We start from the raw sequence: 24,070 nt of genomic DNA, 5'->3' as shown, positions 1-24,070 counted from the left end.
TCTGTTACATTTTCCATCTAAATATTAACAATCTGTCACATATCAACCTTAGCGGTTGACACTTTCTATATATAAAAAAAAAAAAATTAAAAATTAAAAATCTTTAAAAAAAAAAAAAAAAAAAATTCTTAAAAACAAATAATTTTTTTTTAAAAAAAAAGAAAAAAGAAAAGGGGTGACCACCATGGGGTGGCCGACCATCCCTTGGCCAAGGGAGTGGCTCAATTTGGAAAGAAAATGTAACAGAAATACCAAAGTGGTTTTTACCCCTAAACTCAAGTACCACCTATGAAACAAATGAAAACATAGGTATTAAATTTAAAAAAGCTGAAAACTCATGTACCTTTAGATATTTAACCCTAAAATTTAACCAAAATTTCTAAAATACCATCCTTTTTTTTTATTATTATTTTTTTAAAAAAAGAAAAGAAAAGAAAAACAATGAATTATGAGAGTGGTCGACCACCCACCTTGTTGACCCCGAGGTGCTCCAGGAGTAGTGCAACCACCCCAAAGCTATTGGGGTGAACAAGACCACCCTCGACCACAATTACCCTTGATGGGCTCCGAAGGTAGTAGTTACCAACCACAACGAGCATTTAGAAAGGCCACCCCCAATGGCATCAGAGGTGGTGCAACCACCCTCAAGATTTCTGTAATGGACAATTACCCGACCACCCACATAATTCATTCAAATTTTTTTCTTTCTTTCTTTCTAAAATTGGGTTTGAAAAAAAAATAAAAAATAAATAAAGTGAGCTTTTTTTCAGAACTTAGTTTATTCCTCTATTTAGGTGAATAGTCGTCTATTCCAAGTGATGATGTTCAACCAAATAAAAGAATAGCTATTCTATTCCAGAGTCTTCCACGTGCATTTGCAAAATTCAGTTGTTTCTTTGCTGTGATTGAATTGTTTATATTATACACACCTGTGATGGCTCCACCACGCCAATTACAATACATAGCCAAAAAGCAACCTTGGCTAAGGCAGGATGCTCATATGAACTATCCAGATACAGTGCCACTACAACCAAAAGGCAAAAAGTTTTATATTCATTGTTAAAAAAATGGATATAATGTGAGTATGTCTATGATTACAAATTGGATTGGGTTCTGCAGCAGAGCACATTCCAGGCCTCCTAAGCCACCCACATTTAGATCTGGAGATCATCTATTGAGAGTTCATGTGCCGCCGACAGCATCTTCAATTTCTGCAATAAAACACTAACTTTAAGGCATGGTTGGTAGGGGGAAGCGAGCGAAACTGTTAAATAAAATTTGAAATTAAAATCGATCACCGTAAGAAATTGTGGAGGATCATCAAGACTTGTTGAGCCTAGAACAACTTCCCTCTTCAATTTAGTTGTAAGCTTATGGCAAACCCTAAGCTGAGGATGAGTACATTTTATGAGTACCAATAAGCGAGGAAGGCAACCATCACAACCGCGTATAAAAAAACAGAGAAAAATTCCGTACCTCAGATCTAGTAGCTCCGCCAACGATAAATACAAAAATCCGTTGGCCCATCTTCTTAAAATCACTGGATGCATGTCTCAGTACTGAATCACTGTAGATCAGAAGGAAAAATAACATCATAAGTTTGACAAATTGCAGAATGATAAGGAGAAGAGTATTAACATTCAAGGCATCAATTTTGGTAAACGAGCAACAAACCAAATCAAACCAATGGATATTAGAAAAGCTATCCAGTTGAACAGACTACTCAAACACACGTGCTGAAAGAATGACAATAGTACCTTGAATACCCATCATCAGAGCCCCGAGGCCGAGCCCATGTATGTGTCCGCTTTGATCTCATTGAATGAGCAGCTGGAGCTGGATTTACTGCTGCAGTGTTAGATGTCCCATGAAAAGATTGACTTGGGTCATTCAAACATGGGAAATCATCTTTTGGCAGTTCACCTTTGCCAAGTTTTTCAATAAGTTCCTGAAAGATGTCAAGAATTTGGGTCTAGTAATCCACTCATTCCATAAAGGCACAAAATGACAAGATGACTAAACCTATCAAAATATGACAATTGCCAATGTCGACCAGATATTAATCACTTACCAACATTGCAACATTGCCAAGATTATCTCCACATAACAAGCTATGTTTAAGACACATGAATGTCAACTACTATATTTTTCACTCAGGTATTTATCATACCAACAGATGGTCAATCTTGTGACCTCATTTAATTACAGAGAAGATTTAATGAAGTAAAAGAAGTGAAAAGTTAAAACATGTAACCCAGAACATTAAAGAGTTCTAAATTTATGATTCCAAGTACTCTTTCCTGTTCATGGGACATCTCATTTATCCAAAACAGCATACTTACGGTTCTAAACCATACTTTGTCACCCCCCACCCAAAAGAAAAGTTGATACACTTAGCTAAGCTTGCTATATTTCTTTTATTGGCAAGTTACACATGCACACAAATGAGTCTTAAATCCAATACCTTACCCTTTGCCCCCTTCTAAAGTGGGCAGGAAACCTACAAGGAGATAAACACTTCTTCAATCAAAATTATATAGATTCACAACTTAATAGCAGACTCTGTATATTTTTCTTCCTTTTTGGCAAGGTAATAATTCACTACAAAAGCGCAAAAAGTGGTGCTCCCCTAGGAACGTATATAAGAGACATACCAAATACATGCGCGCGCGCGCGCACACAAATTAATTTCTAAACTCAAGAAAATCTAGGAAATAAAGCAGATAAGTGATTTCATACTTCAATTGCATCCATCCAATTGGAAAGCAATCGTTAAATAGCTTCAAATCCTTGAGTCAGTTCAAGGATTTCATACTTCACCGCAGGGGAACCCCTAACAACAGTACTGTTATTAGAAGCTCCAACACCATGGTGGCATGGTCATTAGGCCTCAAGCAACTAATTAAAGTCAGTTTCCGTAGTCCCCAAAAATCGGAAACATATTTGAATCTTCAGATTGCCGTGGCACCAACAACTCAAAACATCGAATTACTTTCAACCTCTTATTTAAAGTTGAGAAGCTTGAACACCATAATTATTTAGCTAGCCCTCACAACTAATAAACTTTGGCTTCGATTGGCCCCAAAACATAAACATATTAGAAAAGCAGCAGAAAAAGGTTTGAAGCATTGGAAACATGAATGCTAGGAAGCATCGATTGCAACTTATAAGATGCAACGATACAGTTATTAGTAGATGACTATGTTGGAGGTTGTAAGCATTAGAAGAAAAAATTGTGGAAGCAAATTGGAAACATTGACATAAACCAAAACTAGATCACAAAGGTACTCCCAAGTATGGGATATCTTCAATAACTTGCACATTGTATGTACATAGAACACTCTGAGAGGAAATGAACCTAGTCTTATTGTACCTCAATCATAGGGTAAAAGCGTGATAGCTGCCATGTTTCTTCTTCACCAGTACGGTCTTTCCTAGCTGCACGCTTCTTCTGAAAGTTGAATATTTCCGTTAAGACATAAATCTCCAGTAAAGCAACATGCAAAACTAACATAATTGCAATTACCTTATGCATATCAAACTTCAAAGAGAAAGCGCCAGTAGAGCTTTTTTTGGTATCTGATGATCCCCCAAGCAATCTTAAATTATGAACAGCATTCATATCCTCAGGCGGTAACTTTGCTAACTGAAAGAAGTCAAAAATATAAAATTAGAATTGGGATTCATTACAAACATCGTCAAAATTGATAATAAAATCAGTAACTGATGTTCAAGAGGAAGAATAAATCGCGGTTGATAAACAATGACTAGTAGACCAACCTTCATTATGTTGAGACCTTTCTCACCCTCAAATTTCTCAGGATAAATGGCTGAAAGAATCATCAACAAGCGCAACTTATTTTCATGAGTTGTATCCTGGAAAAAAGTAGTTTTTATTTCAGAATATTTATTGACAAGAAGAAAGGTACGAACATTTACTCTACAATTTCATACCTCTTTTGTGGTCAAGAATTTGATTACATCTTTCATTCCCGCATCTCCGAAAACTAGGTCCTGCTCCAGCTGCCCAAGTTCTCGAAGCCCCGATTCCCTAATCGTTTTGTTAATTTTTCCAGCAATCTACATAATAAAACCAACTCTACATGAGGCCATGACCCTTTTTTACTCATAACTCAATCCCTATAAAATAATTGGATATACATTTACTTAAAAATGTGAACAAGCATTAAGTAGTGTTTGTGCCTCCCTCGGTCAAGGAATAAGAGAAGCTTGAAGAGTAAAAAGTTTGTTCAGGGAAAAATTGAGTGCTTTTAAACATTGAGAGTTAGTGACTAAAGTAGAGCTGTATTGTCATGGGATCAAGGGCAAATCAACAATAAATTAAGGAATGCTTGAATCCAGAAATGAATATCATGATATGCTTTGAAATGTCAAAAATTGTCTTCAAAGATATTTTGTATTTGTTGCAACTTAGAATGCTTTAGTTGAACTCAACTAACGGAAAATTTCAAAATAGACTTTCTAAATGGTTCCATAGTCGGCCCATTTAAGTTGTTCCAGTGGTTATGCCTATTCTAGCCATACCATCAACCCTTTTCATCATCGTAATTGAGCTGATCTGTAACTGATCACAGCCATACTTCCTCCATATTCCTTTAAATAGGCAAGCCAAGGGTAATGCAGTTATAAGAAGTATACAATTTTTTGCAGGCTGCATCAATTAAATATTTGTTGGTTTAACTTAAGCCTATCATAACTAGGAATAGTACAGAGGCCATAGAACTTGTGCACAAGTCACTCCCGGGATGCCTTTCACATGACTTCACAGAAGTATAACATGGGAAGCCAAACTTCATTATCATGTTGCATGATTGAGACCAAATCTTTCACAAAGGTTAAAATTGCTCATCAAAAAAATTAAGAAAAGAAAAGGTTCACATAAACAAGACACTAACCTCTACATGGAGGGAGAGCTTGTCAATTTGCTCACTATACTGCGGTAATGCTTGAACCATCTTTTGCAAATCCCGTGTAGACAGTTCACCTCCATCCCTATATAAAAGGTGGGCTTTAAGGTGAAGAACATATCATGACAGTCATTATAACAGACTGTAAAGGTTGAATAGAAATTACAAAATACATAGCTTATACTAGCACATCTTTCTTTGATCCATGGAAACAAGGCAAAGAGTTTAACTGGGAGAGAAATGTAAATTTGTCATACAAAGCCCAAGGACTTAACAGTCAAAAGAAAAATGAGGCAGGAAAATACTATAAACTGTTAATATGCATAGATTAAGTCGTATCTAGATATTAAGCATAATATTCCTCAAAGCTCACAGCATAGAGAACTTCTATCCATATATCTTGGAAAACCAGAGCACGAACTCTGACATACCCATCACTATTATCATAACATCCATCCACAGCTCATGGAGTCTTTGGATAGAAATGCTAAAGCAGTAGCAACACCCCCCCCCCCCCCCCCCCCCCCCACACACACACAACACACCCAAAAAGAATCAGAGTAAATAGAAATGGTCAGCCTAAAATTGACCATGTCAAGCACAAAGGTCCACCTTATGGAGTTTAATTACAGAGACCATTATCTAGGACATTTGTGAGATTTTATGCAGCTAAAATCAACAATCTCATGTAAATGTTCTATTTAAATAAGAGATATTAGATGTACTTGGCAACATTGTTTTAATATAACTGTTGTGCAATCAGATACAAATGCATTATCATTCAATAATGAGAAATAATTTTTTTTTGATAAGTAAATAAAGAAATAAATAAATGTACGAGCAGATGAATTCAAAAACCGTTTACGGTGAGCAAGAATGAGAAATATTTAACAAGTACAATTTACATCAACCTTGAACCATGTTGAATTTGTGCGGCTTTGTTCTTTGAAATGAAGCTGGTCATCTTCTCATGCAACCGCTCACTAGCCTGAGAAGATGGGTGATTTAAAACACATTAATATTGTGTGTCTATGTATATAAATAGTTATATATTTATATATCTATAGAAAAAAGAAAGAATAAGCATGAGATATTACGTCTGCTATATGTGCATGGCGAAGCTCAAGCCAGACAGGATCGTGATCCTCCAAAAGAACCTCTTTTTTCTCAGGTGGACCACTGCTTTTGCTAGGAACCTGAACAATACAATCCACTGGTGTAGAATATCCAAAATAGACTGCAGATGATTTGGACGCAATTATAAAATTTTGCAATAAAAAAACTTACCTCGTGCACATATTTATTTCCTTCCAAATTTAGTAAATCATGGCACATGGCATCATATGTCCATTCATGTATGACAGGAGTAATCTAAAATTTCAAAACAAGTATATTCATCATAAATAATATAGATTATGTATGACTAAGAAAATTATGAATCCATAACAAACACATGCACCTAAAAACCTGATCTACAGATCTGTCAAGGATGAGCAACTCGCATGTTTCTGTCTGAGGAAAGTTAGGAAGTGATTTATATTTCATAAGACAGTCCCAGATGCCAGCAGCAAGCTTCGTAGGAATTAGATCACAAAGTGTTGTCATTGTAGTTGCATCAAGGGACTTGGCAGCACGGTAACGCACATTAGGAAATTCCTGATAATATAAACATGCTTCAGAATATTCTCAATGCATTTAAATTCAATATTGGAAATAACTAATATATATTACCCTTAACGAAGCAAAAACTGTAGCAATGCGGGTAGCCATCACATTCAAACACGCAGCAGCTTGGCGAGAATTCATTTCATCTCCAAAAAGTTCCTCTAAAGCCCTCTCATTATTGGTGATAAAACCCTGTATGAATCACAGATAAAAAAGATCATGACAATAATCACATATTGCTATCAGAGGAGACATATTGTGTAAGTTTGACCTTTTTATTAAAATACCACAACAGCCAACTCTTCTTCCAGGTTTAGCTTTACAATAGTAATTTTAAGGTTGGGCTGATGGTAAAAGAAGGTTTTCAAGTGGTCGGGGAATAGCAGAGAACTCTAAAAGGCCCATCAAGGCCTTCATTTGAAATCATTTAATAATAACAATATCTATATTACAGATATGATAGCAACAAGTTGATTGAAGTAGCATCAGATACCTGGCTGTCTATGGCGAAGTACTCGAAATTCATCTGCATTTCTCACCCAAATGAGAACTATATCACTATCCACTGATAAGTTTTCAAACCAACAATATAGAAAAAGAAAATGAAGCAACTAGCTGACATATAAAAGTGTTCCAGCACAAACATCACACCAAGGACAAAGTATTTTCCAAAACAAAAGAACTAATACCTCTTTCAATGCAACTATGCGAGGTAAAATAGTGGTATCCTTTTTTATGTGATTAACCAGTTCTCTTGAAATAGGCGAACTGAAGAAAACAAATGCCCTTCACAAATTCAAAGGAAATGGATTCAAAACCCACAACAATATCAAATCTTTCATAAAGAGAGAAGTACGAAAAATAAATATCCTTCACATACTTCCTGTATAACGGCGATCTTCCAGACATATCTGACATGAGCATTATAACACTGCAAATTAATGAAGGAGAGAGAGTTAGAAAGGACCCATGCACCTGTGTATATGGAACATGACAAAATCTCTTAAGTTCAATTTTACAACAGAAATGACTGAAAAAAACATAAAAAAGCCTAACAAAAAGAAACAAATAGAGACCAAGACAGCAAGAGTTCCTCAACCAACCAGAAAACAGAATGCATGTAATTCTGCTTAACTAGCACTAATAGTATCTACAAATGGATACCAAAAGGAGAATAATTACTTCTCTTTGGATGGCTGGATAAAATATATAGCATCCATGGAGGGTAATGGTTGCCTTCGCCTGTATATGTCTTCTACCACTGCAGGAAAAATTGAAAATGCAATGGCTTTCAGAACAAATACCCAAATAATCAGATAAAATGAAAGCATGATCCAACATAGCTTTCCAATTTTCGTATCACCTAAAACATTATCCCAACTTTAATTTGATTCGACAAATTTTCCTAGCTGCTTTTCTTTATATAAGTCTATTAATAAAAATAACAGGGACACTGAAAACTCCAAAAAAGCGACTGCTACTCTCAAGAGACATCCAATGAAAAAGCATTCTCACAAATAGATGGTTCAGTCTGTCTAAAGGAAGCTGAAACCCTTCAAAAGTCTGAGAATTTCCCTCACACCATATCGTCCACATCAGACATAGTGGAACCTTATTTCTGTACCAGCCTGGTTTACATCTCCAGCAAGACAGTAGATGAAAACTTGTAAATAAAAACGCAGTGTAACAGCCTTCCAACAAATTCTTCAAAACATATAGTACGTATAAGGAAGAGTAACAATACATTATTATTAAAATAAGTTCTACAGTATATTCTAACTTTTGGATATAAATCATTTCATGGTTACCTTCAACTGGACCTCCGAGTAAAATATAACCATATCACTCAACAATATAGATGTACTAGTATCTGTATTTCATATATCTTTTCTACATAGCATTTGTATGAACCTCTAAAATATCTATGAAAAACAGGTTGAAAAATATTTGTTGCCTTGGCCACACCTAACCAACAGAACAAATTGCCTCATCCCCTCTCCGCATAGACTATACTGTAGATGAAAATATTTCAGTAATCTATGACATTAGGATCAAAAGAGTGTTCAAATAACAACTGCTAATTACCATCAGCCCCTCCCCTTGGGCAGACAACCAAAACTCAAAGGAATCATTTTCATCTAGAGACATTCCACAATAAACTCTGCTCATGTTATACTTCTGTGTCATATCTTTTTCAAAGTGGCCCCAAAGATAAAAAGGGTTGCAATAAGTTGACAGTCAGCTAAAATTTTTGCCACATGTTATGAACATGGATCTCAGGCATAAAACTATCTGTGTAGCCGAGTCTAATAAGTAGGATTAAGGTTTCACTGCGTTGGAAATTCCACATTGACATGTGCATCAGAGGCATCAAACCATCCATTGGAAATTGAAGATGTGATGCCTATTGATATGAAGTATTATGCAGCACCACATTCTATGATCAGCTCAAATGTATTTTGACAGATAAGTGTGAGAACAATGACGTAGTAAATATGACAAGAATTAAACATTTCCTTCTAGCAGATGATAACATGGCATGGACTGAGCAGAAAGCAAAATGAACATCACTGAGGGAAAGAACTTAAAAAATAAATAAGTAAAATTCAGAGAATATCCCAATGATCCTTACATGAAACACCTTCGTCTGTGATATCAGCCATCTTGCACGAGTAGGACATTATCTTAACAGTAAGTTTGTCCATGATAAGTACCTACAGGAAAGAGTTTCAAGGACAGACAATTGACAAATGAATTACTACAAAATAAAATATAAATTAAAAGAATCGGCAAATAAAAGTTCACCAGACATTTATAAGAGAGATAACTAACAAGATATCAGGGTAAAAATGCATACAACTTTTTAAAAGTGAACATGGGCTATAAAAATACATAGTTAATGAATACTCATAACACTCATATAACATGCATGTGTTCCTTTTCTTTTTTGATTGAAAACAATACCAAAATATCCTAAATGCAAAGCTTACCAAAAAAATCTCAAATGTATAGAAAACTATTACATGCTGCATGTACCTTCCAAGTTGATTTTGAATCCCCTGTTTTGGCCGACCGAAGCATTTCCTGCAATAATCCTGCACATAAATAGGATTTGAATTGAATAATGGAATCAAGTTGGAAGGTATATCTACATATATACATATAGGGGTGGAACTACATGGTAGCCACGTTTTCCCCTTTTTTTTAAAAAAAAAAAAATACCCCTATAATCCCTTAAAAATTAAATTTTTATCCCCCCAAATTTTTTAATTTTTTTAGTTTTAACCCCCCAACTTCAAATGCTAGTTCTGCCGCTGTATACAAACACACACGCACACACACACACACACACAATATAATATACATACATACATATATACATAAACACATACATATATAAATACATATACATATATCTATGTAAAAGAGAGAGTGTCAATCATTTTATGAAAAAATAAATTAATGTTCCAATAGGTTATACAAAAGAAACATAAAATATATTAAGACTTATGAGCATCACTGCAACAACATACAGACAAGCTCCAAGTGAACATCTTTTCCTCTAATCTACATTTAGTTGCTAAGTAAATGGGAGAAAAGATTAAGCTTCCACTAAAGAAAAAAGCCATCTCAACTTCACCAAACAGTTATTTAAAGCATAGTTGAGTTAAATATATTTTTTTATTTTTTACAAGTAAGAAACTAATCTCAATAAAAAAGTGTAAAGCACCCCTTAGTATACTAGGAGTATACAAAGGAAACACCTAATTAGAAAGAGAAAAGCGAGCGAGAAAGTCAGCAAAATTAAATGACAAAGGGTGGACATAAGCCGTAGACCAAAAGTACAATGTAGGATAGAACCAGGATAGAATCTCTTCCAAGGTACTTTCCAAATCCTTAAAGCTCCTATTATTTCTTTCTCCCCATAAGCACCAAAAGAGACAAATAGGCGTCATTTTCCACAATGCTCCTTGGCCTTCCAGAGGACTGACCACCAGAAAACAAGTAGATAACCCGTCTGGGCATAACCCAAGACATCCCGAAGCAACTAAAGAGACTACTCCACAACACAAAACCCACATCGCAGTGGAGAAGAAGATGGTTCATGAACTCCCCAGTCTTCTTACACATACAACATCTGTTTATCACGATAACTTGTCGCTTCCTAAGGTTGTCCAAAGTAAGGATCTTGCCAAGAGCCGCTGACCACATAAAAAAGGCAACCCTTGAAAGAGCCTCAGTGCGCCAAATACTTTTCCAAGGAAAGCGAATACCCCCATAGCAAGCCAAGGAGTAAAAGAAGGACTTGACATTGAACAAACCTTTTTTTGGAGGAGACCCACCACATCTAATCTTCGCTACCTTTTCTCACTTTGACTGAATGCAACACCTGGAAGAAAGAAGCAAAATCATCCACCTCTCAATTGTGAGCCTCCCAAGTAAAGCTCACGTTCTACTGGTTGGAACCGCCCAAAAACTCCAAATTATCCACAATAGAGGCATCCTTCGCACGGGCAATACCAAAAAAAGCTGGAACGGCTAAGTTAAGAGCTGTGTCCCCACACCACAATTCATGCTAAAAGCTGATCTTGGGATCATCCCCCACAACAAATCTAGTAAAGCTTGAGAAAGAATCCTAACCTTTTATGATGTTCTTCCACACCCGTACTCCCACCCCAAAAGGCACCTGCCGACTCGAGAGAGAACCACCCGCCCCATAGGCTGTCGTATTTAGAATCCACCACTACTCTCCACCACGCATCTCTCTCAGACCCAAAACACCATAGCCATTTGACTACATTACTAAATTAAACATAGTATAAATCATAAGATTCAGAAAATTTAGTTTGTATTCTTTTTGCTTGGGTAACCAACAAAACACAAAGATGATAGCAAGAAAATCATTGATCAAAGTCCATTACAAGCTTCCCTGCAATTAAGATTTTAAACCAGCAAGTAGCCATATCAAACACTTGAATAAGATAGTTTAAAGGAGATTTAAAGAAAAAGAATTTAGTTTCTTAGTCACAATGGAGAAGAAAAAGCTACATGGTTATCCAAATTGAGAAAATAACAATACTAGACATTCGTACATGAGAACAATAAATTCGATTGAAACTGGAGCAGAAAAAAATTCAGTGAAAAGACCATCAGTTTTCATGACTTGTAAGTGCCACCATAAGGACTTAGAGAAGGCTCAAATTCCATTGATCATCCTGACCCCATAAAGAATGGCATCGTCAGTGAATGGAAGATGTAATTATCATCTTCTCCCAACCAGAAAAACCCAGCCTGAAACCAACCACGACCCGTCCATAGACTTCAAAGTAATTCTACTTTTTGCCGATTGGATCCCCCTGCCTTAAGCCTATGGAACTCCAAAATAATAATAATAATAATAAATTGAAGAATTCAAAAAGGATGTAAATTCATCAACTAGGATCTTAGTATCAAGCTGAAATCCAGCTTCTCCACCTTTGTCACAGTCCATTCTTTCTAGCATATAAAGTAGAAAACCTCAGTGGACATGATGTTAAACATTTCAATATCTAATTTCAGTACCACTAGAGGGGTTGGCTTAGTGGTAAGGAGCTTACTCCCAAGTTTTTAGGTGAGAGGGAGGACATGGGTTCGAGTCTCCATGGGCACAATGCTACTCGTGCCCATTAATCTTTGCTCAACGGCTTCTTATCATTATGCCTTTGGTGGTGCTAGGGCCAGATTATGGCTCGATCTGTTTAGATGGAGCGCATGCGGATCACCTACATTGCGGGCCCATCTAGGCCCCTCTTGATTGGTGTTTCAGCGGGTAAGGTGTTATTATGGTTATGCCCAAGTAAGGAGTTCCAGCCTCTGGTTGCCCCCATACCTTTTTTCCTTGGTGTGTGTGTGTATATAAAATTTAAGTAACCCTGCAAAAATCAGCTCTTAACCTACCATTTACAACAAACATTGGATCCGAAGTTTGGATTCTACCCAAAACACACTACTATTTAAGAAACCACATAACCAATCACCCTCATCAATGTTTCTGTCAACACCTTTGACAAATATAAATAGGTGTTGAACTAGTATATGTCACCTCGTACATTTAGTCTAAGGTGACACTAACACTCTTCTCATGTTGGAGCAGTTATGTACACTCTGGAACATAAAATACGTCCAGCTCTGCATTTTTCTGGTAGCTTAGGCATTATCCGTCGTAGGAAACAAAAAACTAAGGCTTCGTTTGTTAAAAAAAATTTGTTTTTTGTCTTTTGTTTTCTCTTCTCAAAATAAAATAATTAACAAACAATTAATCAAATAATTAACAAGGGTGGTAGGTCCTTGCTCCCCTTCGAGTGGTTGCTTAAATGGTTTCTCCCAATCTCGGAATTGGCCAATTTGTTTTGATCATAACGGGCAGATTGTGGTGTGGGAGGAGGAAGAAGATGATTATTGGGATGGTTTGCCCTTAGATTGAGCGATGGATGGGGATTTTGGGGAGGAGGCTATGGCTATTCTCATGTTGGAGCAGTTATGTACACTCTGGAACATAAAATACGTCCAGCTCTGCACTTTTCTGGTAGCTTAGGCATTATCCATCATAGGAAACAAAAAACTAAGGTTTCGTTTGTTAAAATTTTTGTTTTTTGTCTTTTGTTTTCTCTTCTCAAAATAAAAAAATTAACAAACAACCCAAACACAAACACTCCTAAAATACACTCTGACAAATTCTTGTCAGCATTTAACAAAGCTCTGAGTTAAGCCTTTAAAAGAGACTCGGTGTAACCTTGAATGGTCACTTTAATGGGGTTGCCTCATAATTTCTTTAACCTAATTAATCAGCCCAGAGGAGAATGGTGATGGAGACGTATTGCGGTCTTCTCCTGTTCATCAACCCTAATTCAACCTTCTGCAGTTGTGTTACGGATCAGCCTTACTCTTCACGTCAACAGCTTTACATCTTCTACCAATTGTCAGCCTATTCAGCTGACCTCAGAGCTACAAGAAGCAACAAGAGGCAGAGAGGCCTTTAGTGACACATCCACCATCTGATGAATTGTCTGTCCACACATAAAGTACTGTAAGATCACCATGAGCAACTTTCTCCCAAATGAAGTGATAATAAAATTCACAATCTTTCCTCATCTAGTCCCACTACTGAAAGACATGGAGACACGTTTATCTCCTCAGCTCCTCACCTAAGACTACCTTCACACCATTTTGGGGTTAGCAATCCAGGAATACCTCTTTTCTCCCTAGAATATCTTCATTGCATCTTCCTTTTACTGCACTCTAGTAGGACAGGAAAACGTCATCATCATCCTGTCAAGTTACAAAGTGTACAGCTGCTCAACTCGCTCAATGCTGCTACCACTTCTTCCTCCTTCTGCCATCCGAACCTCGTACTAATTGCAAAATACGATATAGCAAACTGCATATTACCCGAAAGCAGTCGCCAAAATTTCACATTCAAGTTCTCATAGAATTGAGCTACACCCTATGCATATGACCATAATTGGAAAATGTCATTCTCAGCATCACATTAGCGGTCATCTTCATAACTAGACCGACAGCTTTTAAAGCTTTTACTAACACGAAAGCTTGTGACATTTATAATTTACACTCATGATAAAGCTTCTTTTAGTCATAACTGTTAAAAGAGATGGTCGTGGTTCCATGTAATAACTATGAAAAAATGCTCTGTCCCAAGTTGGGGATTGACAGTCCCTATACATATGAATTTCTGTTTCATCCGTGGGTGTCTCAGCCTTTAATGCTTTCACATACTATTATCTCACTACTAGATCCTCGTTTCAAGTTCATCAACATCAGTCCACAATTCAAATAACACTTGGGTTTTGCTAATTTAACTTCTATCCTCTAGCTAAGAAAAAGTTCTCAGATGAAACCCTATCTTCTTTGAGGAGTCTTACTCGTCTTTCAAGTTGCCAACTCCCACTATCCAAACTTCGCCACGATATCCCAATATCACGAAACCACCAATACCTTAATCCATTCACATTTTTCCTTTACTCCCCTCCCCTCACCTACTTTATCTTTTTAACTTCTCAAAAAACAAGAAAAAAAATTCAAAAAACGACCATAATTGATCAGTGAAACGAGAATACGACCCGAATTCACTAGCTTGCTCAACCCCACAGCTACTAAGTATTTCAAATCCTAGTAAAACCATAACTATAATTCTTAAACAAATAAAATATATTGTTACTAAATGCATTAGCCATTGAAACACAGTTATATAGAACTTGATCCCTTACAACCCCAACCGACCAGGACAAATTGTTCTACGAAGCCGCATATATCAAAAAACCAAAAGTAAGCATCTAAATAAATGTCTCCACCAAGCATGAAAAACGAACATTAAACAAAAATAAGCTACTAAGGAATTAAACAAACTTTCAAAGAAATGATTAACCATCGAATCCTATTAATTTACACAAAAAAAAAAAAAAAAAAAAAAAAAAAAAGGAAGAAGAAGAAAAAAATGATGGCACTCACGGTCACGGCTGATTTGCCTGAAATTCTTGTACTCGCCGCCGTACGACGACGAATCGGAATCGGACTGCGACATCTTCCTCGAAGCCTCTGATTGATCGCTCCGGAACAGAAATCAGAGAGAGAGATCGTCGAATAATCGAATTCAGGGTTTAGAGAGAGAGAGAGAATAAAAGGTTTGGGGGAGAGAGAGAGAGAACACGGTTTTGTTATTCAATTAAAAGCTTATTATTAAAATGAGAAACCAACGAAATGGCTGCGAGTCTCATTTATCGATCAAGGGGTTTAAAAACATGTTCATAACCGTTACAAATTACGTGTTTTGAAAAAGAAAAATTGTTTTTTTAAAATTTAAACATCAATATTTTACCGATGGCTGATTTGAAAATCAAAATATAAAATTGAATTTACCAGCAACAATCTACACGCCGTTGTCGTAAAAAAAATTCAAAATTATAAATTAATATAGACTTAATCTTGATTTTTCCTCCTTAATAATTATCCTCTTGAACTGAATTTTCTTTCAAACTAAAATTAAGAAATTTTCTTAACCTAATTTATAAAATTGCCATAGATCCCTTCATAAGTTAGAATTATTATTTAATAAAAAAAAAAAGTAAGAATTATTTAACATGCGAGAAACATGTTTTTTTTTACTACTAAAAAAACATATATTTCTCACATGTTAGGAGACACATAATAATTTTATAGATTGAGAGTACGTTTGGGTTTAGAATTTCAAAAAGTAGCGATTTGAAAACGTAATTAAACGTCTGGCAAATTCGCAGTTTGGCCTTTAAAATTATGCGTTTTCAAAAAAGCATCACTTGTCTACGATTTAAAAAAACAGATTTCTTATCCACTGGCAATTTTTTAAAAACACAATCTCAAATGATCCATTGTTTAAGATTTGGTTTAAACTACAAAATCACAATGTCAAAAACTACGAGTAGAAAAAATTCCTCCACCCAAGAGCAGAACTATAATTTAAATTTTGGAGAGAAAAAAAAAACTTTAAAAAAACTTTTTGAGGGTAAAAAGTTAATTTTATAAGAGTTCGTATACATTTTTTTAAAATTTTTATGGAACAAGTGCCCTCCAAGCTCTAATTTGAAAAACAAAATTATTTTGCTGTTAAATTAACCCTAATGGCTCGAGTGGATCAATAAAGTTTCTTAGCATGTAGCATGTGTTAGATGTATATATCTTTTCACAATCATAAAAATATTTTGTGTTTTGAATGGTTGGTTAATGATTTTTAATTAAAAATAAAATAAAAAAATTGGCAGACATGATTTTTAGTATAAGTTGGTGGATATATAATAAATCTTTTCAGAATGATTGCTTTCGATTACAAATGTTTTGACAAGTTGTTGATGTCCAAAACATTTTTTAGGCTAATTTTTATTTTAATTATAAAATATTTTAGGGATAAAATAAAAAACTTGGAAATTTGGCTCTCAAAGTAAGTATTATTAAAGAGTAACGCTAGAAATTTTATTTTTATCCGACAACTACCTTATAATGCAAACGTGAAAGTCTCAACCAATCATTAGATCATTATCTATTTTTTTTTAAAAAAATACAATCAATGTTTACTTAGGGCTGCCACATCAGCATTATGGAATATTTATAGATAAAAATGTATGGTATATATATATAGCATTACTCATTATTAAAATAACTTGTAATAATTAAAATACCTCATATGTTGGTTAGGATCTTTTCGGTTTCAAGTGAAATAGAGATGATCTATTTCATAATTCGAATCAGATTTGAAAAATCTAATGGAATATATGTTGTTATATGATAAATATGTTATCACATCATTTAAAAATTTTAAATCGCATAACATCAAATATACCGTTAAATACAACTAAATAAAATAAAATAAAATAAAATAAAAAAAGAAGAATACTCTTCGCTAAGAATTAACGTTGTAGGTAAGATGTAATGTGGTTTGAAAAGAATTAGAAGTTGAGATTGTCTCTGGGTTTTGTTTTTATTTTTCTTTTCCGAGACGAAGGTGACGTGGTGGGTAGCCGATGTTGAACCGGCAAAGGAAGGAAGAAGGTTGAACAATCAAAAGTTTCCAGAAATGGAATGAGAAATGTCTTCTTTACACATAGGAGGAAACATTCAATTTTTGTGACTTTGACACGGCTTTGTAACGACTTATGTATCCGGCCACTTGGCAGAAGTTTCTTTTTTCTGATATTGTTGTTTCTCAGAAGTTTCTTTTTCCTTGTGTTATGTTTTCTTTTATATATATAGAATAAATGATCTTATAAATTGGAGTGCCCGAATAATAGAAATATACTTTCACAGTAGATGGCCCCCGCAGCCTCTCTCTTTGTGGAGTGCGCAAATTGTACGCAGTACGTTCGAACATCCTAATTGTAGAAGGTTTCGGTCCTATTAATAGAAGGTATTTGTTGAAGTTTGGATAAGGAACCTATAATTAGTGTTAGGATTTATGTTGGCATAATTGAGTCTAGGTTTGTCAGGGTAATTTGAAATCCAAAAATTTGGTCAAAATTGAGGGTCGGAATGGCTCGATCAGAAACCTGATTGGTGATTGCCTGAACGAGACACTTTTACTTACGATTAAGATTTCAATACAAAACCCGCCGGTCACACGGGGTCTAAACAAGATATGTCAATATACACAATGATATGTTGCAGAAGCATCCATATATTCCAAGTGGCGTTCGCTTAGGGATCGAACAACATACTTCACTACTTAAAATGAAGAGTTTTCATAATCAACCAGTTGGAGTAGCAATCAGTGCGCAGTCGAATGGAAGAAGCTCAAAGGAGTTACGGTTTTACTCTATTAGAACTTAGAACTCATAGTCAAGAGTACGAACTCAAAAGCTAGTGGTTTGGGTCGGGGTAATAAAACCCGAACGGGCCAAACTACAAGTCACAACTAGACTATGATGGCCAACGAGAGGACGCAGGCCAGGGTAAACTGATATATTGAGATATGAGCAAGTAAAGGGAACTTGGATAAATTAACCAATCATGACAGCATAGTGGATACATGTAGAACGCTAGGATTGTGGCACAAAGGACAATTGCTCCGCTATATGCATCATAACTGCCCCATGATTTTGGGCGGATAATTCGACTATGTCCATAACCTACCAAGAAGTCATAATTTGGCACCACAACTTGGCCAATGCCATAATTCAGCACCACACCTAGTTTAGTTTGTACCCTCTTAGCGAACAACAATCGGCTAAGATCATACCTTGTTTGCATACGTTCCAAATAAGGAGAAAACAGGCAACCATTTCAGGTACGATAATGTAACCATTCTTTCCTTAGAGTTAGAGCCCTTTTTTTTCACCCTTATCTTTGTTAACTTAAGCACCAAAGATTCCTCCTGCCGACAATCATTGGCAAGTTTTCAATTGTTGTTACTCATTCTCTCATGCTTTTGTTGGTTTAGTATGACCGTACGATCAACTACATCATCAATTGACATCGTTTGTGGGGTTTGAACCCACGAGGCCAGAATAACTCACATGTACATGTGATATTTTGAACACAAATTAATAAACCATCCAATTTCCAATTTAAGGAAGAAATAAAATTGATCCATGTCTTCATGAAAAGTAAATGACAAGTTGACTCTCTCTCTCTCTCTCTCCACAAGTTGACAAATTGGTCCATTGTTTGAGCAACATGGGTGGGTTGTTCTTTCCCTTTCACTTCTCATGGGTCTTGTGGATTTGGACCATAGACTGGCTAAGCTAGCTAGGGACATATGGCCCTATGCCTGCCAATTACAAAATACAACAAAAGAGAATAATGCATGGGAAAACAGGTGGGGTAGAGCATGCTCTCCTGGCCTCCTAGTGTATATTGATATCAATCATGCGCGCCTAATTGCCCAAATCAGACTCTAAACCAATGCTTCTCTGTCGCCTTCTTTTCCTTTATAACGTACGAGGGCATCAAAATGATGACAAAAACACCTACAAACGAAGATGCATGCTTGGTAGATTATATTAAACTCAGCTAGCTCTCACATTTTATATGCCCATTTGCAAGTAACCCGGTGTCCGAAACTTGTCCCCCCTTCAAATTTCAATCTTCATCATGAATACATGTGACATATATGCACACACTGATCACGTGCAGACTGTGCAGTGCTCTTTTTATACTTGTAATTATTATCTATATCGTTATCTTTCTTCTGGGGTCCGTAGCTGCCTAAAAGAAACAAACCATAAGGCAAGACAGACAAAAACTATATATATATAATGTTTATGGCTTTTTTTTCTCTTGCTAAGGATCTGCATGCCTAACTATCCTGTCAAAAAAAAGCTGAGAAAAACCTTGACAGTGCCGTAAATCTACCCAGGAACTTGGAGCAGAATTTCAATCATGTATACAAAAGGAAACAGACTTATCAGTGGCTAGCTACATGGACAGATGTGGTGATGCTACCTTAACCTCTCAAAAAGATTTATTGACGTGGAGCTAGCATGGTGTGGCACTCTCATATCAACAGACAAAGAAAAAATGTCTAGCCTCTTTCATGGGTGGCCGACCATCCTAAGGAAGTACTTGGAGTGGTCGGTCACCCCAATTGGACCACTAGAGGTGATCGCATTATCCTTGAAGCGTTCATAAAAAAAACATATGCAAACTTGGGGTTCTAGTTTGGATTTAGATTTCATGCAAAGATTTATCCTATTGTGCACTGCAGTGGCAACTTTATGTGAGAGGTTGTTGTATTTCATTTGCTTGGATTGTCCGAACAAATGGAGCCCAAACAACCAAACACAGTCTCATTGCATGGGACCCGGTTCACCTAGTTTATAATTGAGATTTATCATCATCACCTTCACAATTAAATTAATTAATCAACAGGAGTAGGAAATTACGGATTTAAACATCTGCTATGGCTACGGCGAAGAAGCTCAATGGATGGATTTATGATATTACTCTCACCTTGTCGTTGCAAATAGGCTTGCACTTCTTTAATGTATGAGTTGTACTTCTCAGAATCTCAGCTGATCTTATAGACATGAGTGCTGGCATGGGGACATACTCATACATAGAATTTGCTTCCATAAGGAGAAAAATACTCATCTAAAATGGTAGGTCAAATTCATCAGAAGATCCAAAAATCATTCATAAGAGAGAAGCATCCCCATTCACATGCATGTCCCCGACCCCGAGCATCTCCAACATATTGTCTAAAATATTAAATTCTTTACATTTTAGCTAATCAAATTCTCTCCATGAATCTTTAAATATTCTATTTTTTATTCGTTTAAAGAATCTGTTGGAGTATCTATTAAAAATAAAATAAATATTGCTTTTTAGATAACTAAAATAAATAATGCCGCGGGAAATGCTCTTATAATTTCCTTGGTTACTTAGGACCCATACAAATTTATCAAGTTCATATAGAATAAGAATCCAATCCTATGTACCAACAATAGAAAATGATAATTAAAGATCTCAATAAGACCAAACCATGCACTAATGAGACAAATTAAGAGAACATGAAATGCCAATCCTCTAGCTACTTGCCCCCAAAAAAAATCCACAACCCAACATCTAAAAACATGTCATATTTTTTGCTTATATAATTCATACCGATTGATATAGTCTGTTTTAAAACACGCTACATCAGCCGATGTAAAATGAGTATGTTCAGTAGATAGCAATACTATTTTGTTTTTTATATTACCAACTCAAAATACTAAAGTACTCTTTAAAACCCCTAAAAAAATAACTCAAAATACAAAATCCTCTTCGAAACACAAAAACAATTTTATAAAAACACATTTTTCAAATAAAAAACAAAACCACCCCACAAAACACATTATCCACAGGACCACAAACCAAGTCAACAATACTATCACAATCACCACAATACAACAATTAGAAGCAAAACTGCAAAAGTATTATAAACAGATCAAAATATTTCATTTTTAAACACATAAATTAAGCCCTTCCTAATTAAGGTGATTATAATATAAGATCATTAAACCCTTGCCTTCAACACTACAGTTTGTTGTGATCATTGTTGTTGTTGTTGTTGTAGTACCTGCATTGAACCTTGCACTTGACCACACTACCATACACATAGAACCCAGGTGCAGCCATGATCCGAACCACTGACGGAACCAACTTATTCGCACTATCTCCAGCTATGTCCTCCATGTAAACCCCATCGAACCCCACCCCTTTGTCCACCCTAAGTATAGCCAAGCTCGGGTGCACCGAGGTGGCCAAAAGGTGCACCAACCACACACTCTTCGACGCACAAAAGAATGCCTGCAAGAGCGGCTCCGGCCACGCCCTGTTCCACCCCAACATCGCCACAATTTCACTCATTTTCCTGTCGCAAAACCTGTTAAATATTGATTAAAAAATAATTAAATTAGTAAAATAAATTTTACCAATTTCAACATTATCTTGTCATATTAATTTAATAATTAAATTTACTTGCTGAATTCTTCGCTGAAATGTCTTGTTCCCTTGTTCAAGACCTCCTCCCATGTCAGTCTCTGGAGCAACTTGAAGGATTCGAAGTTCGCCTCGCACCGATCAATCGGGTTCAGGATATGGGTCACGGCGCTCTTTTGAAACCCAACTGACTCGAAGTCTTCATAGAAAGCTTTGTTCAGAATAGCCTCGAGGTAGAAAAGCAAGCTTCTTGGGTTCTTTGAGTACGAAACTTTGATATCGTAAGGTTGGAGAAGAACGGAAATTCTTTCGTATACTTTGCCGCCCATTTGCCGGAGTTGCATAGCCAGCGACCGGCTTAGAAGCCGGACCGACGACCGAGCCTCCGAAACCGACGCCAGAAAATGATCAATGATTTTGTCGTTAACGCTGTAATGGTTCACTTTCCGCACACTGCATTCTTCGAGGCCGGACTTCAAGTTATGGCAATAGATTTCGAGCTTGTTGAGCTTCTTCTCAAGCTCAACCATGGTGTGCTTAAGCCTTGAAGATTCAAGAACAGCCTCGTCTCTCTTTCTCGTGGCCTGAATCACCTTGTGCGAGAGCTCCGCCACCGCAATCTTCCACTGCTCCTCTCTCGCCGTCGTTAGCGCCTCCGTCGCCGGCCTTGGGCTCTTCCGAATTAACGACGAAAATATCGACTTGAATATACCGTTCGGACTCGCCATCGACGAATTAGACTGCTTGTTGACGCCGCTGTTGTCCAGTGGAACCACCGAGATCTTCTCGCGCGCGTGCGGCCGGCACTTGTTGCACGAGACCGAACCGTCCTCTCCGGCCGACGCTCCGCCGGCATCAGAGTTCTCCGAGCTCTTCCTGGCGTTGGGTTTGGCGCTTTTCTGAGCCTGGTGGAGCGGCGTTGGGCGGTGCTTATCTTCATGATCGTGCTCTTCTCTTTCGCATTCTTGAATCTACAACAAACAAAAACCCCATCAACAAAACAATTTCTTTCCATTGTTTCTCGAGAAACAAACGAGAGTAATATGTTGGGTAAGTTTATGTACTTACAGGGGTGAACTGTGGGGATTGGTAGGCAGGAGGAGGAGGAGATTTGGAGGAAGAAGAAGAGGGTGAAGATGAAGATGAAGGAGCCATATGTCCTGTAACTGTTATCGCATTTTCCGTTTGCTTTTTTCTCCGCTTGATGACACTTCTAAAACACGTCGGGTTTCAAATTTTATCCTCAGCTTTGGGTGTGCCTCTCTGTATCAGCGTCTTTTTTGTCTTCTTTTTCATCTTCTTAGGTTGTGTTTTTCGTCGTCTTCTGTCGTCGTTGAGAATTACATATATTGAGGTAAATGTTTGCACGGATTTTGGAACAGACAATACACACTCTCTCGGGTTGTTGTCCGTGATGAAATTTTCAAACTTGGAAATTGATTGACCACGCCAATAATTTTGAATAAAAAAAGAATCATTTTCTGCCCAACTTGCTACAATCATTAAATGCACATATTGGGAATTGCTTTTCAGATTTAGATGTTAAATATCCGATCAAACAAATAATATAAGAGTTAATGGCTGTTTGGGTATGTGCGTTTTTGAAAAATTATAAATATGCAGCGGATTTGTTTTGTGAAGTTATGTTTATATAGTTTAGAAAAATTGAGACAAAATTAAAAAAAATTGGTTAAAATCTTAATAAAATTTGAAATTCTACAAAACAGTATTTCAAAAAGGCATCTCACCCAAACATGCCACAAGGTCATGAATTTGAATAATTGGAGCGTCGTCAACTTTGAAGCAGGGATTGTTGACGCGCAACAGTGTCGTTCTGTTCACGTTAACGATTCTTAGAACATGCCTTGCGATGTGCAATTTCGTATGTCATAAAAGACTTTTGCTTCTTTCTTTAGACACTAATTAGTTTTCAGATGAGATAGTCAAATGCCCGATCTAATAATATATATGTAGGCTCTGATTTTTTTTTTTTTATGAGGGCTATTTGTCCAACAATCCAAGTAAGCGGGTGGAGATTCCAAAATTTGTTAGAAATCTCTATTCTTGAAAAAACGTATATAAAGAATGAGTGACATTATTCTTCGTACTCATTTATCATATTCATTTCACAAGTTAACGTGACTTTCTTTTTATTTTTTTAAGTGGTTGATATGAAAATCACTTAAAATACGTTACATTAGTCGATATGAAAAATTGTGTAATAAATAGATGTGAAGAGTAGCATTACTTATAAAAATACATGATAACTTTGTTTGAAGACAAACATGTAAGATATTTAATTAAAATAAGAGGTGAATGATAGAGACAAAATTCAAATTATAATCTTTCTTCTAATATCCTAATAAATTACCATTTATTTTTAAAATTTAAGCCGATAAAAAATAATTTATGAACATTAAATTATAAATTAATGAAGTATAGAAAATTTATCATATTCTGTTTGTTTAGGATCGAGCATTCATGTCTACCTATAAAATTTCTAGAAATCTTTTCGTGCAGAAACTTTTTGGAATCTT

At 36.2% G+C, this 24,070-nt stretch overlaps 2 protein-coding genes across 2 annotated transcripts; both read right to left on the bottom strand.

The window, feature by feature from the left end:
• Nucleotides 1-874: 874 nt before the first annotated feature.
• On the bottom strand, nt 875-15,345 carry LOC133854257 (SNARE-interacting protein KEULE). Its single transcript, XM_062290358.1, has 21 exons — nt 15,099-15,345; nt 9,630-9,688; nt 9,226-9,307; nt 7,776-7,854; nt 7,474-7,524; nt 7,283-7,379; nt 7,087-7,119; nt 6,660-6,785; nt 6,396-6,584; nt 6,216-6,299; nt 6,026-6,124; nt 5,840-5,916; nt 4,917-5,013; nt 3,955-4,080; nt 3,781-3,876; nt 3,527-3,646; nt 3,374-3,451; nt 1,758-1,948; nt 1,477-1,567; nt 1,299-1,388; nt 875-1,211 (listed from the first exon to the last, which is right to left on the bottom strand). The coding sequence occupies exons 1-21, from the start codon at nt 15,169-15,171 to the stop codon at nt 1,155-1,157; spliced, it is 1,995 nt and encodes a 664-aa protein (XP_062146342.1). The 5' UTR covers nt 15,172-15,345; the 3' UTR covers nt 875-1,154.
• A 5,660-nt stretch (nt 15,346-21,005) lies between these two features.
• Nucleotides 21,006-22,915, bottom strand: LOC133853636 (IRK-interacting protein). Its single transcript, XM_062289631.1, has 3 exons — nt 22,602-22,915; nt 21,573-22,504; nt 21,006-21,477 (listed from the first exon to the last, which is right to left on the bottom strand). Exons 1-3 carry the CDS (start codon nt 22,686-22,688, stop codon nt 21,129-21,131), a joined length of 1,368 nt encoding a protein of 455 aa, XP_062145615.1. The 5' UTR covers nt 22,689-22,915; the 3' UTR covers nt 21,006-21,128.
• Nucleotides 22,916-24,070: the final 1,155 nt, after the last annotated feature.

Source organism: Alnus glutinosa, chromosome 13 (genome assembly GCF_958979055.1).
Source record: "Alnus glutinosa chromosome 13, dhAlnGlut1.1, whole genome shotgun sequence".
Taxonomy (NCBI): Eukaryota; Viridiplantae; Streptophyta; class Magnoliopsida; order Fagales; family Betulaceae; genus Alnus; species Alnus glutinosa.
The sequence above is the reverse complement of the archived record's forward strand: the minus strand, read 5'-3'. Positions and strand labels throughout refer to the sequence as shown.

Coding starts and splice junctions, on each gene's coding strand:
- LOC133854257 (XM_062290358.1), bottom strand. CDS start 15,171: ATGTCGCAGTCCGATTCCGATTCGTCGTCGTACGGCGGCGAGTACAAG. Junction 7,380..7,473: donor AGATCGCCGTTATACAGGAA/GTATGTGAAGGA, acceptor GAATTTGTGAAG/GGCATTTGTTTTCTTCAGTT. Junction 1,389..1,476: donor GCGGAGCTACTAGATCTGAG/GTACGGAATTTT, acceptor ACTCATCCTCAG/CTTAGGGTTTGCCATAAGCT.
- LOC133853636 (XM_062289631.1), bottom strand. CDS start 22,688: ATGGCTCCTTCATCTTCATCTTCACCCTCTTCTTCTTCCTCCAAATCT. Junction 22,505..22,601: donor AATCCCCACAGTTCACCCCT/GTAAGTACATAA, acceptor TGTTTGTTGTAG/ATTCAAGAATGCGAAAGAGA. Junction 21,478..21,572: donor TTCAGCGAAGAATTCAGCAA/GTAAATTTAATT, acceptor AATATTTAACAG/GTTTTGCGACAGGAAAATGA.